The 12846-nt window shown below is 50.6% G+C and overlaps 1 protein-coding gene across 1 annotated transcript in view; it reads left to right on the top strand.

Moving 5' to 3' along the window:
* Positions 1 to 12846, top strand: part of MTUS2 (microtubule associated scaffold protein 2) — a 545841-nt gene that overhangs the window by 401135 nt on the left and 131860 nt on the right. The window contains exon 8 of the mRNA XM_075065972.1: positions 10733 to 10944. Within this exon, the coding sequence (XP_074922073.1) occupies positions 10733 to 10944 (212 nt within the window). The remainder of the gene's footprint in view (positions 1 to 10732; positions 10945 to 12846) is intronic.

Raw genomic sequence — 12846 nt, 5'->3', positions numbered from 1 at the left:
TTTGAAGGCAGTGCAGCCACAGAGCTTCCTGCAGCCGGGAGGAGGTTCCCAGAGGTGTGTCTGACTGGCTCCGGGAGCAGCCCCTGCAGAGGAAGAGGATGTTCCATCCCTCCCCATAGAATCATAGACCAGGGGTTGGCAACCTTTCAGAAGTGCTGTGCCGAGTCTTCACTTATTCACTTTAAGTTCTGCAGACCAGTAATACATGTTAACGTTTTTTAGAAGGTCTCTCGCTATGTCTATATTATATAACTAAACTATTGTTGTATGTAAAGTAAACAAGGTTTTCAAAATGTTTAAGAAGCTTCATTTAAAATTAAATTAAAATGCTGATCTTACACCGCCAGCCCGCTCAGCCTGCTGCCGGCCTGGGGTTCCGTTCACCTAGTTGGGGCCAGCAGCCGGGGTCTCAGACTGGCAGTGGGCTAAGCGGGGCTGGTGGCTGGGACCCAGATTGGCAGTAGGCTGAGCGGCTCAGTCTGGGGTTCTGTCTGCTGGCTCCTGCCAGCCGGGGTCCCGGCTGCTGGCCCCACTCAGCCCACTGCCGGCCTGAGGTCCTGGCCCTGCCCACATAGAGTGGGTACCTACCTTCTCCCTGGTTCGAACCCATTCTCTTCCTCTCTCTCTGCATTGAGCTGAGGGTGGGAGTGCACTGAGCACAGAGTTGCGGGTGAAGGAGCAGGCTGGGGATTGGAGTGCAGGGTCTGACCAGGAGCTAGAATGAGGGAGGAGGCTCAGGATTGGGGCAGGAGGTTTGGGTGTGGAGCGCTTACCTGAGACAGCTCCCATTTGGTGTGAGCAGTGCAGGTGGGAATGTGGGGGGAGGGGTGCAGGAGCTCCCATTTGGTGCTCAGGGTAGGTGTGGGGATTTGTGGGGGTGCAAGAGGGCATGGGGTGTGGGATGGCTGGGTATGTGTGGGGGGTGCAGAAGTTAGGGTTGGGGTTGGGGGGGTGCAGAGGTCAGGCAGAGAGCTGGGTGTATGTGGGGGGGTTGCAGGGGTCAGGGCAGAGGGCTGAGTGTGTGGGGGGCGGTGCAGGGGTCAAGGCAGAGGGCTGTGGGGGGTGCAGGGGTCGGGTCAGAGGGCTGGGGTGCTCGGCTCATGGGGGTGGTCCCACTCCCAGCCCCCTGCCATGAGCCGTTCACAGCAGAGGCCTGGAGGAGATATGCCCCGATTCTCCCCCTTTCCCCAAGGCCCCAATCCCGCCTCTTTTCTGCCTCCTCCCCAGAGCAGGGAGCACACTGCTGCTCCACTTCTCCCCCTCCCCCTCGCAAGGGCGATCAGCTGATCGGCATAGGGAAGGAGAGGAGGAGGGGCAGGAGAGTACCATGCTGGGGGAAGAAGCGGGAGAGGGGGAGCTTGGCTGCCAGCAGGACCAAGCTTCTGCCTCCTGCCCCAGCAGGAGAGAGCGGTGGGCAGGGGGGCTGAGTGGGACTGGGACCCTGGCAGACGGCAGGCAGCAGTGTGCCATTAAAAATTGGCTCGCGTGCCATCTTTGGCACATGTGCTGCAGGTTGCCGACCCCTGTCATAGACTATCAGGGTTGGAAGGGACCTCAGGAGGTCATCTAGTCCAACTCCCTGATCAAAGCAGGATCAATCCCCAACTAAATCATCCCAGCCAGGGCTTAGTCAAGCCTGACCTTAAAAACCAATAAGGAAGGAGATTCCACCACGTCCCTAGGTAACCCATTCCAGTGTTTCTCCACCCTCCTAGTGAAAAAGCTTTTCCTAATATCCAAACTAAACCTCTCCCACTGCAACTTGAGACCATTACTCCTTGTTCTGTCATCTGGTACCACTGAGAACAGTCTAGATCCATCCTCTTTGGAACCCTTTTTCAGGTAGTTGAAAGCAGCTATCAAATTCCTCCCCATTCTTCTCTTCTGCAGACTAAATAATCTCAGTTCCCTCAGCCTCTCCTCATACATCATGTGCTCCAGCCTCCTAATAATTTTTGTTGCCCTCCACTGGACTCTTTTTCCAATTTTTCCACATCCTTCTTGTAGCGTGTGGCCCAAAACTGGACACTGTACTCCAGATGTGGCCTCACCAACGTCGAATAGAGGGGAATGATCACGTCCCTCAATCTGCTGGCAATGCCCCTACTTATACAGCCCAAAATGCTGTTAGCCTTCTTGGCAACAAGGGCGCACTGTTGACTCATATCCAGCTTCTCGTCCACTGTAACCCCTAGGTCCTTTTCTGCATAACTGCTGCCTAGCCATTCGGTCCCTTGTCTGTACCAATGCATGGGATTCTTCCATCCCTAAGTGTAGCACTTGTCCTTGTTGAACCTCATCAGATTTCTTTTGGCCCAATCCACTAATTTGTCTAGGTCCCTCTCTATCCAGGGGCAGCTCCAGGCACCAGCGCAGCAAGCGTGTGCCTGGGGCGGCAAGCTGCAGGGTGCGGCCTGCCGGTCACTTTGAGGGCAGCAGTCAGGCAGCCTTCGGCAGCATGCTTGCAGGAGGTCTGCTGGTCTCGTGGCTTCAGCGGTAATTCGGCGGTGGGTAGCTGAAGGTGTGGGACCAGCAAATTACCTGCAGAAACGCCACCAAATCCGCGTGACCAGCGAACCTCCCGCAGGCGTGCTGCTGAAGGCTGCCTGACTGCTTTGTTTGTGGCAGCAAAAAACAAAACAAAAAACATGTCTGTATCCTATCCCTGCCCTCCAGCATATCTACCCCTCTTCCCAGTATAGCGTCATCTGCAAACTTGCTGAGGGTGCAGTCCACGCCATCCTCCAGATCATTAATGAAGATATTGAACAAAACTGGCCCCAGGACCGACCTTTGGGACACTCTTCTTGAAACCGGCTGCCAGCTAGACATGGAGCCATTGATCACTACCTGCTGAGCCCAACGATCTAGCCAGCTTTCCATCCACCTTATAATCTATTCATCCAGCCCATACTTCTTTAACTTGCTGGCAAGAATACTGTGGGAAACCGTATCTAAAGCTTTGCTAAAGTCAAGGAATAACACGCCCACTGCTTTCCCCTCATCCACAGAGCCAGTTATCTCAACATAGAAGGCAATTAGGTTAGTCAGGCATGACTTGCCCTCAGTGAATCCATGCTGACCGTTCCTGATCACTTTCCTCTCCTCTAAGTGCTTCAGAATTGATTCCTTGAGGACCTGCTCCATGATTTTTCAGGGATTAAGGTGAGGCTGACTGGCCTGTAGTTCTCCGGATCCTCCTCCTTCCCTTTTTTAAAGATGGGCACTACAGTAGCCTTTTTTCAGTCATCCAGGACCTCCCCTGGCCGCCATGAGTGTTCGAAGATAATGTCTCTGCAATCACATCCACCAACTCCTTTAGCACCGTCGGATGCAGTGCATCCGGCCCCATGGACTTGTGCTCGTCCAGCTTTTCTAAATAGTCCTGAACCACTTCTTTCTCCACAGAAGGCTGGTCACCTCCTCCCCATGCTGTGCTGCCCAGTGCAGTAGTCTGGGAGCTGACCATGTTCGTGAAGACAGAGGCAAAACAAGCATTGAGTACATAGCTTTTTCCACATCCTCTGTCACTAGGTTACCTCCCTCATTCAGTAAGTGGCCCACACTTTGCTTGACTTTCTTCTTGTTGCTAACATACCTGAAGAAACCCTTCTTGTTATTCTTAACATCTCTTGCTAGCTGCAACTCCAAGTGTGATTTGGCCTTCCTGATTTCACACCTGCATGCCTGAGCAATATTTTTATACTCCTCCCTGGTCATTTGTCCAAATCTTCCACTTCTTGTAAGCTTTTTTTTTGTGTTTAAGATCAGAAAGGATTTCACTGTTAAGCCAAGCTGGTCGCCTGCCATATTTACTATTCTTTCTACACATCAGGATGATTTTGTTCCTGCAACCTCAATAAGGATTCTTTAAAATACAGCCAGCTCTCCTGGACTCCTTTCCCCTCATGTTATTCTCCCAGGGGATCCAGCCCATCAGTTCCCTGAGGGAGTCAAAGTCTGCTTTTCTGAAGTCCAGGGTCCGTATTCTGCTGCTCTCCTTTCTTCCTTGTGTCAGGATCCTGAACTTGACCATTTCATGGTCACTGCCTCCCAGGTTCCCATCCACTTTTGCTTCCCCTATTAATTATTCCCTATTTGGGAGCAGCAAGTCAAGAAGAGCTCTGCCTCTAGTTGGTTCCTCCAGCACTTGGACCAGGAAATTGTCCCCTACACTTTCCAAAAACTTCCTGGATTGTCTGTACACTGCTGTATTGGTCTCCCAGCAGGTATCAGAGTGATTGACATCTCCCATGAGAATGAGGGCCTGCGATCTAGTAACTTCTGCTAGTTGCTGGAAGAAAGCCTTGTCCACCTCATTCCCCTGTTCTGGTGGTCTATAGCAGACTCCCACCATGACATCGCCCTTATTGCTCACATTTCTAAACTTAATCCAGAGACTCAGGTTTTTCTGCGGTTTCATACCGGAGCTCTGATCAGTCACACTGCTCTCTTACATACAATGTAGCTCCCCTACCTTTTCTGCCCCTCCTGTCCTTCCTGAACAGTTTATATCCATCCATGACAGTGCTCCAGTCATGTGAGTTATCCCACCAAGTCTCTGTTATTCCAATCACATCACTCCCCAACCCCACCGGACTAGCAGCTGGTGCACTAGTGCACAATAGGACGCCCTGCTGGGGTGCCCTAGCACTGCCCCAGCTCTGGGCCCAGTGCTTGGGAGTTAAGAGCCTTGCCCTGGATGTGGGCTGGACCATGGTGGCCCCCCAGACCATGGAGCCCCTGGGCAGTTGCCCACCTGTAAGGCCAACCCAGCCCCCCTCCCACAGTGATGACCTCCCCATACCCTGAGACCCTCACTTTTGCGCTGCTGCTGGCAGTGGCACTGGCTTTAGAGCTGGGTGCCCGGCCAGTAACCGCTGTGCTCCAGCTGCCCAGCTCTGAAGGCAGCACCCCTGCCAGCAACAGTGCGGAAGTAAGGGTGGCAATCCTGTGACCTCACTCCCACACACACAATCCCATTTTGGGTTCAGACCCCCCACAGTTACAACACCCTGAAATTTCAGATGTAAACATCTGAAGCTGTGAAACTGACTACTTGAAAAATCCTGTGACCATGAAATTGACCAAAATAGACCGTGAATTTCATAGGGCCCTAATCATAATGTACTCAATTATGAAAAGTTGCAAAATCTGGCCTCCTTTGCAGCCACATGTTGTGGACACAATTAATCATGAATGCTGGTTTGGGTTTTTTTTTTGTTTTTGTAGCTGTCATTTAAGTCATTTGCAATTCTAAGAACCTGACTGCACACTCAGATAGGGTACTTAAGCGTCTACAATATCTGAATTATACCTGCAAATACTTGTGGGTCCCAAAATGTCAATGCTGTCCCATTAAGCTGTGTAATGTCACTGGTGTATAGACTGGCTGTCCTACAAAATTTACAGGTATTTTCTGTTGCCATATTGCCAGAAATGAGGTCAGTGAATTCCCTGAGAATTGAAGTTCATGCAGCTTTTGTGTTAAAATTCTGTTTGTTCTTCTTGGCAGTTGTGTGAAATGTAACCTCACTCATTTGTAACATCAGTTCAGAGTTCTGCATTGTTGTATGAGAGAGCTATTTATTCCTTTGTGATTGAGTTAGATTTGTCTTTTCAATGTAATAGCTACAGAAATAAGGAATCTTTTCTGTCACACTTAGGGGTGAAGGATAGTTGGAGATCATGTCCCGTTTTTATTTTTACATTTGGCAGGGCCATGTAACCTCCTTCCCTTTTCAGCCTTCCCTCACAAACGCATATTCTTATTTTAGCTCTCCCTTTCACAAATACACACACCTTTCTTCACCTTTCCCTTCCATCCACACTCATGGCGTGCACATGCGCGCGCACACAGAAGCAGGGGCGGCTCCAGGCACCAGCATGCCAAGCGCGTGCCTGGGGCGGCAAGCCATAGGGGGGCTCTGCCGGTCGCCATGAGGGCAACAGGCAGGTTGCCTTTGGCAGCATGCCTGCTGAGGGTCCGCTGGTCCCGTGGCTTCAGCATACCTCCTGCAGGCGTGCTGCCGAATCTGCGGGACCGGGGACCTCTCACAGTGAAGCTGCGGAAGGCAGCCTGCCTGCTGTGCTTGGGGCAGCAAAATACCTAGAGCCGCCCCTGCACAGAAGTCTCTTTCTTCACCTCTGCCTTCCTCTAACATCCACACAGAGAGTCATTTTGGGTATGGTACATAGGCCAAGTCTATCCTCTACTGGAGCACCTATTAACAAGGATCTGATACTTTTCTTCTCTCCCAGTTGCTGAATATAGCCTCTGGGACTAAGGTTCTGGGACCAGTGAGGAAAGCTCAACCAATGAGACCCAAGGAGAGATTTAAAGTAGATGAGCCTGTAGGAGCTAAAATGTCCCAGCACAGTGCGCAGGAGGGAACTAAAAAATATAAAGAGATCAGAGATGAAGATGGAAGACAGTGTCAAAATCCATGCAAGGTGTTGCCCAGTAGAACACAAAGCATTTGGTGAGGAAGCTTCTTAATAAAAATATGAAGGCAGTGCAAATTTCCAAAGTGATGAAGCCAACACCTCAGGAACATCACCTTTTCTTGTTCCTTCAGTATGACTGAGTAATAACACCTACGGAAATGATATATGCTAGTCAAGTATCAGAGCAGGATTTGGAACATGACCATATCTTATGGAGGGAACATATAAAGTGGCTCCAGTATGACTGACAGTTCAGACAGATACGGAGGCTAGGGACTATCAGGTCAACATACACACAATAAGGCCCTATCTGCTCTATAACTATTAACAAGTCTCACAACCCATTTACAACCCAATAAAAAGATGTAGTGTAGACAGGACTTACTTTTGTCCGTGGAATTTCACTAAATCCACGGACTATCTAGGGTTTTAACATGTTTATTGAGCCACAGAGAAGTCCCATCCTTTGTACATTGCAAATTGTAACTGTTTTGTAACTGGGTTCCTGCTTGGACTCTGTTATAGCTGTAGATGGGGTTTAAAAATGGTGTATGAATATTAGAAACCAGTGAACCCTAGAGGGGTTTTGTTTTCAGGGAGAGACAACTCAAACCCACAGCAGTCCGATTTGTGGAATGGTGGTAGAAACCTTCTCCAGTGTCAAGTCTCCGGAGGGCAGACTATATTCGTTGCTCAGAAAAATGCATCAGTGTTTTCAAAGGCTCAAAGCAGACCTGAACCCATGATGAGCCAGTGGTGCTCTAGCCCCACCTGCAGCTTGCCGGTTATGAGTTTTGCCCACGGCTGCTGTCACTGTGGCTGACTATCTTAGCACTTCCCATTGTGACAGCATCAGGAAGGCTGCTAATGCTGCACAGGGATAATAGAAACTTCCAAAAACAAAAGGAAGGGGGGGAAGTGATGGTGAAATTTAAGCACTGTATTTCCAAGTTCATGTTTTTTATATAGACCTGAAAAGTAATTCCTGTGAGTTCTGGTGAGTCAGTCAGTCAATGGAGAGTTAATTATGACTTCAGGAGGTGGAAGTTTTAAGTTCTGCTCTAAAAAGTAACTGTAAAAATAACATATTGGGGGTTCTGTATGGCTTGTATCTCAGTGACTCCAGAGCAGCTTTTCAAACTGCCAGCCCTGCAAACTCATCCTCATCACTGCTAGTCAGATTGGTTTATTTCTTCCTCACACATCGTCACCAGGTGTAAAAGTTCTACAGCTGAACAGGCTATCAGTGATGGCTATGCAATCTTATTTTCTTTATACTGCTTCCTCAGTGACATGTGCAACTCCGTTGTCCTCAGTTGGGTTGCATAACTGTAAGTGATTAGTCCTGTAACTGGAATTTGTTCACGTATCTGTTGATGAGGGACAAAAATGAATAGAATCCAGCTTGCTGTCGATGGGCTGCACTGGCATCGCAGGATTAACAGGAGCACAACTCTCTGGCAAAATACAGTCAGTGTTGCAGCCCTTGGGGGTTGTGGGTGTCACTAAATGCTCGTTCAATTTAGAGCAGCCCCAAAGCTCCTCTAAACTGCACCAAAGGATGAATTGGCCATCACTCTGTTCAGAGGAGGGGCAGAAAGGTGAAGTAAAGCTACCTTTAGTGCCCTCCCAGGTGCACCAATCAATTATCTATCACACCTGAGGTTTGGGTCCTCTGTCTCCAGGGCCGGTGCAACCATTTAGGCGAACTAGGCGGTTGCCTAGGGCGCCAAGATTTGGGGGCACCAAAAAGCAGCGCCCCCCAATTTTTTTTAAGTGGTTGAGCGGCCGCTGCTGCTGGGATTGAGAGGGACTCTGAGCTGCCAGCGGCATCGGCAGCAGGCAGCCCAGGGTGTCCCCTGGGTCAGGACGCCGCCGCGGCAGCCAGCAGCCCAGGGGTTATAGGGACAGGTTCTATATGTTTGTGGTGCTCGAACACCAGCAATATTCAGGGCTGGGGGCCCTGCTCCAGCAATAGTTGGAGCTGGGTCTCTCCCCTGGCCCTGCCTGGATCAGGCCTCGGCCCCCTGTGGGTCTCCCCCCCACGCCCCGCCGAGTCCCTGCCTCACAGAAAGCAGCACAGCGTCTCTCCCCTGCCTGCTTCTGTTGCTGGAGTAGAGCAGCTCCCGGCAGAACTGCTGTCTGCTCTCCCAGGGTCCTAGTGCCCCTCATCTCCTACTGGCAGGACAGGCTGCCCTTACCCTGTGCTTCCGCCCTCGCCCTGAGTCTCTCTGCCACCCTAAACCCCTCAGCCCCCCACACCCTGATCCTCTGCCCCAGCCCTGAGCCCCCCCGCATCATGAACCCCTCATCCTCAGCCCCAACCCTCATTCCCCTGCACCCTGAGCCTATGCCCCAGCTCTGAGCCCTCCCGCATCATGAACCCCTCATCCTCAGCCCCAACCCTCATCTCCCTGCACCCTAATCCTCTGTCTCAGCCCTGAGCACCCCCACATCATGAACCCCTCATCCTCAGTCCCACAGCCCTCATTCCACACCTCAGCCCTCTGCCCTAGCCCTGAGCCCCATCCTGCATCATGATCCCTCATCCTCAGCCCCAACCCTCATCCCCTGCACTCCCTCCTATCCCCAAACTCCCTCCCAGAGCATGCACTCCCTCCCAGAGCGTGCACCACCTCCCCTTTCCCACACATTCCTTCCCACCCCCAAACTCCCTCCCAGAGCCTGCCCCCCTCCCCCTTTCCTACACCCCCACCCCCAGCCTGACCCAAAACTCCATCCCAAAGCTGCACCCTCACCCCCCTTCGCAACCCACCTCCTGCCCAGCCCGGAGCCTGCACCAGCACCCACTCCATCCCAAAGCCTGCACCCTCTCCTTGCCACCCTATCCCAGCTCAGGGGCCTGCACCCCAGAGCTCCCCCCAAAACCCCTCCCAGAGGCACTTAGGCAAGTGGGGGTTGGAGTTTGGGGCAGGTTCTGGGCACCACCCAAAATTTCTACAAACTTGCCACATGCCTGGGTCAGCGTGCCACCGGCAGCCCGGGGGTTCCACTGCGCAGTTGCTGCTTCACTTCTCCCACCTCCCAGGCTTGCGGTGCCAATCAGCTGTTTGGCGCCGCAAGCCTGGGAGGAGAATTAGAGCAGGACAGCGTGCTCGGGGAGGACGCGGAGCAGAGGTGAGCTGGGGTGGGGAGGTACCGCAGGGCTCCTCAGGCCAGGGGGTGGGGAGCTTCCGCGGGGGCGGGGGGCACACTTCAGGGCAAGGAGCTGCTGCAGGGCTGGGGGAGGTGCAAGGTGGAAGTTTCGCCTAGGGCGCGAAACTTCCTTGCACCAGCCCTGTCTGTCTCCATTCCTGTGCTTAGTCTCCTGGATCCCTGTTTCCATGAATTCATTCTTTTAAAGGCAGAATCTCTTCCTGTTCCTCCTCCCCCTTTTCCAATCTCTAGCTACATGGATTCTGAATCAGAATTCAGAAAACCACTGACCTGTGAGTTTGATTACCTGTGTGCCAGATAGCATAGAAAGTACAGTATTCAGAGCAGAAGACTACCTTAAATCCATACTCACAAAACAGTTGCACAAGTGAGCAAACATACATGACAGTCACCCTAATTCTTGTTTAGCTTTTCTAGAGGGATATGACATGTGTCTGACAGAACGTGCCTTTCCTGTTGATTCTGTGCCCATCTTAGCTTGTATGTAACTGGAGAAGGTACAGAATACTAACAAGGGGCACAGGTTTGTTAATGAGAGGAGGACCATTGGGCCCAGTCCTGCAGTGACACCTCCTGTGAGGTGCTGAATGCCCTGAATTATCATTGCGTCAGTGGGAGCTCAAGGTGCTCACCACCACGCAGGACACACTTAGGGTATGTCTACACTGCCAGCTGACTTGGGCTTGCAGGGCTCGGGCTAAGGGTCTGTTTAACTGCGGTATAGATGTTCAGGCCTGGACTGGAAGCTGGGCTCTAGGATCCTGCAAGAGGGAGGGTCCAGTGCTTGGACTCCAGCCTGAGCATCTACACTGCTGTTAAACAGCCCCTTAGCCTGAGCCCCACAAGCCCATGTCAGCTGGCATGGGCCACCTGTGGGTGTCTAATTGCAGTGTAGATGCACCCTTAAATCCTTGAAGGATCAGTCTCAAAGGAGTAACTTGTGCTTTGATGTGCCAGCACTTTTTAAAAGTAAATTCACTGGAAAGCTTGTGTGAATGCAGCAGGCTATTTTTTTAGTAGAGTTCCAGGAGCCTTTGAAGCATGAGAGATTGTGTCCATGCATATAGAGTAACTGATTATGGTCTTGTTTTTTTATTTCATCTTGTAGGACACCCTAAACAAAGGGCAGCTGTTCCAAGGAATGGATCTTCCACCAAGGCAGATCTGCAGACTCGAGAGACTGAACGGCAGTTCATCCAGCAGCTGAAGGAAAAATGTGACAAGCAGTCCAGGCAATTCAGCTGTATTCAAGAGGAACTTAAAAGAACCAGTCGTGGCTTCGAGGTCTTTGCTATAACAACACAGCATTTCTTTTGGAAGGTAAGTGCACTCCATTAGAAAGCATTCGCTAGTCATCTATGCGAGCTACTCATTACTCCAGCCCCATTTTAACTCTGCTGTTAAGAGCTAAATGTATAATTTCATTGTAATGGTTGCTATGAGAAGGGTATTTTAATTAGATACCATGTAGCTGGGAATCGAAGATCGGTGCATTGAGATAGAGGAGCATGCTGTAAGTGATGCCTTTTAATGAAGGTGGAGGGGATTTAGAATGGATTTAAGGATATAAGACAGGCAGAAATAAAAAGGTGCCAGCCATCTGTACATTGCGCTGGAATGGACAACTTCACTAAAATTATGACAGCTGCAACATAGGTGCAAACTGGTCATAGACTTAATCTTTCAAAGTGTGGCAGAGGGAGGAAAAGTGACTTTCCTACTATACCTGTGCACTTTCCATTCACCACAGGCTGGGTGATACTGACTTGTCATCCAAATTACAGTGACTGCTCTTATAAATCTGTCAGTTCCCTTAGATACATGAAATAACTATACCTCAGTATTTGCAGTATCCCTTATAGCTGGAACAGACTAATTACAAAATCATATCTGTTTACCAAATGCAGGACAACATTGGGAAGGCTTAAAGAGAAACCACGATATTCTTGAAGGATTTTAATTATCACTTGCCTCAAAAGCCGCTTGCTTTAGGATATGAGGCCAGATTCACCAGTCTATTCTGTTTGCTTTGTACTCCTCCAGGAGAAGCTGGGCTTGTGACTGCTTTGCAATGCTGGAGCAGTGCAAAACAGACAGTGGTCTCGGTGGATCTGGCCTGGGATTTCTGTAATATCCCAGAACTGTCAGCAGGGTCGGCTCTAGGCACCAGCGTTCCAAGCATGTGTTTTAGTAGAGTTCCAGGAGCCAAAGACCCGGTGTGGAAGAAACTCCGGGGGCCCAGGCCCCATGAGAGTTTTCTGGGGCCCCCTGAGCGAGTGAAGGACCCCACTCCAGGGGCCCTGGAAAACTCTCGTGGGGGCCCCTGCGGGGCCTGGGGCAAATTGCCCCAGTTGCCCCCCCCCACCCCCTGGGCAGCCCTGCAGGAGAGAGCTGCCTTTGAGGGGGCACCAGAAGCTCTGCCTTGTTCCCAAGTAGGAGTTGATGTAGCTGGCTGGCTGGTGAGTCTGAATGAGGGGGAAAGAAATTGGGTGACGGGAGGATTTTGTGAAACACTAAATATTTAAAATATTTTTCTGAGGGTTTCTTTTTCCTTTATTTTTTTTCCAGTCTTGAGACATCAGGGCATTTCTGAAGCTCTTTTCTGAGCTGACTGTGGAGTGACCTTGATTAAAAGAAGAGGGAAATACAAAAGAGCGCAGCAGTGCCTGCATAGCTCTGTCTATGTTCTATCTACTGGAGAGGGATTTGTCTTCTTTTGCATCATTCACAACTTGCTACAGGGATTCTACAAAATATGGGTGCATGTATAGAAGCAGACAAAGTGAGAGAATATATATTTATGCTGTTGCTTTTGTTAGAAATCAGGTAGATGGGGAACAGATCTAATTTTCTGTGCATGGCAACTTCATGAACAGCATTAGTAACAGAGCTACAGAGGCACCTGGACAGAACTATTAATTTGTTCTATTATGGAAGTGTGGTATTGGAAGGGAGCTGTAGCATGGCTTGGGATTTGGTTAAAACTTGTTTAGGTCCCATCCACAGTGCTAGGTAGAACAGTTTTGAAATTGTTTTCCCATTAAAATAATTTACGGTAACATTTTTAAAGCAGCTAAGTGACTTTGGCACCAGGACTGGCTCTAGGTTTTTTGCCGCCCCAAGCAAAAAAAATTTTGGCTGCCCCCTGTCCCAGCCCTGGGCTTCTTGCCGCACCTCCCTGCCGCCCCAGCTCTGGGCTCCCCTCTTCCCCCCCACCATTGC

The sequence above is a fragment of the Chelonoidis abingdonii genome, chromosome 1 (assembly GCF_003597395.2).
Source record: "Chelonoidis abingdonii isolate Lonesome George chromosome 1, CheloAbing_2.0, whole genome shotgun sequence".
NCBI lineage: Eukaryota > Metazoa > Chordata > Testudines > Testudinidae > Chelonoidis > Chelonoidis abingdonii.
This window is presented reverse-complemented; position numbering and strand designations above follow the sequence as displayed.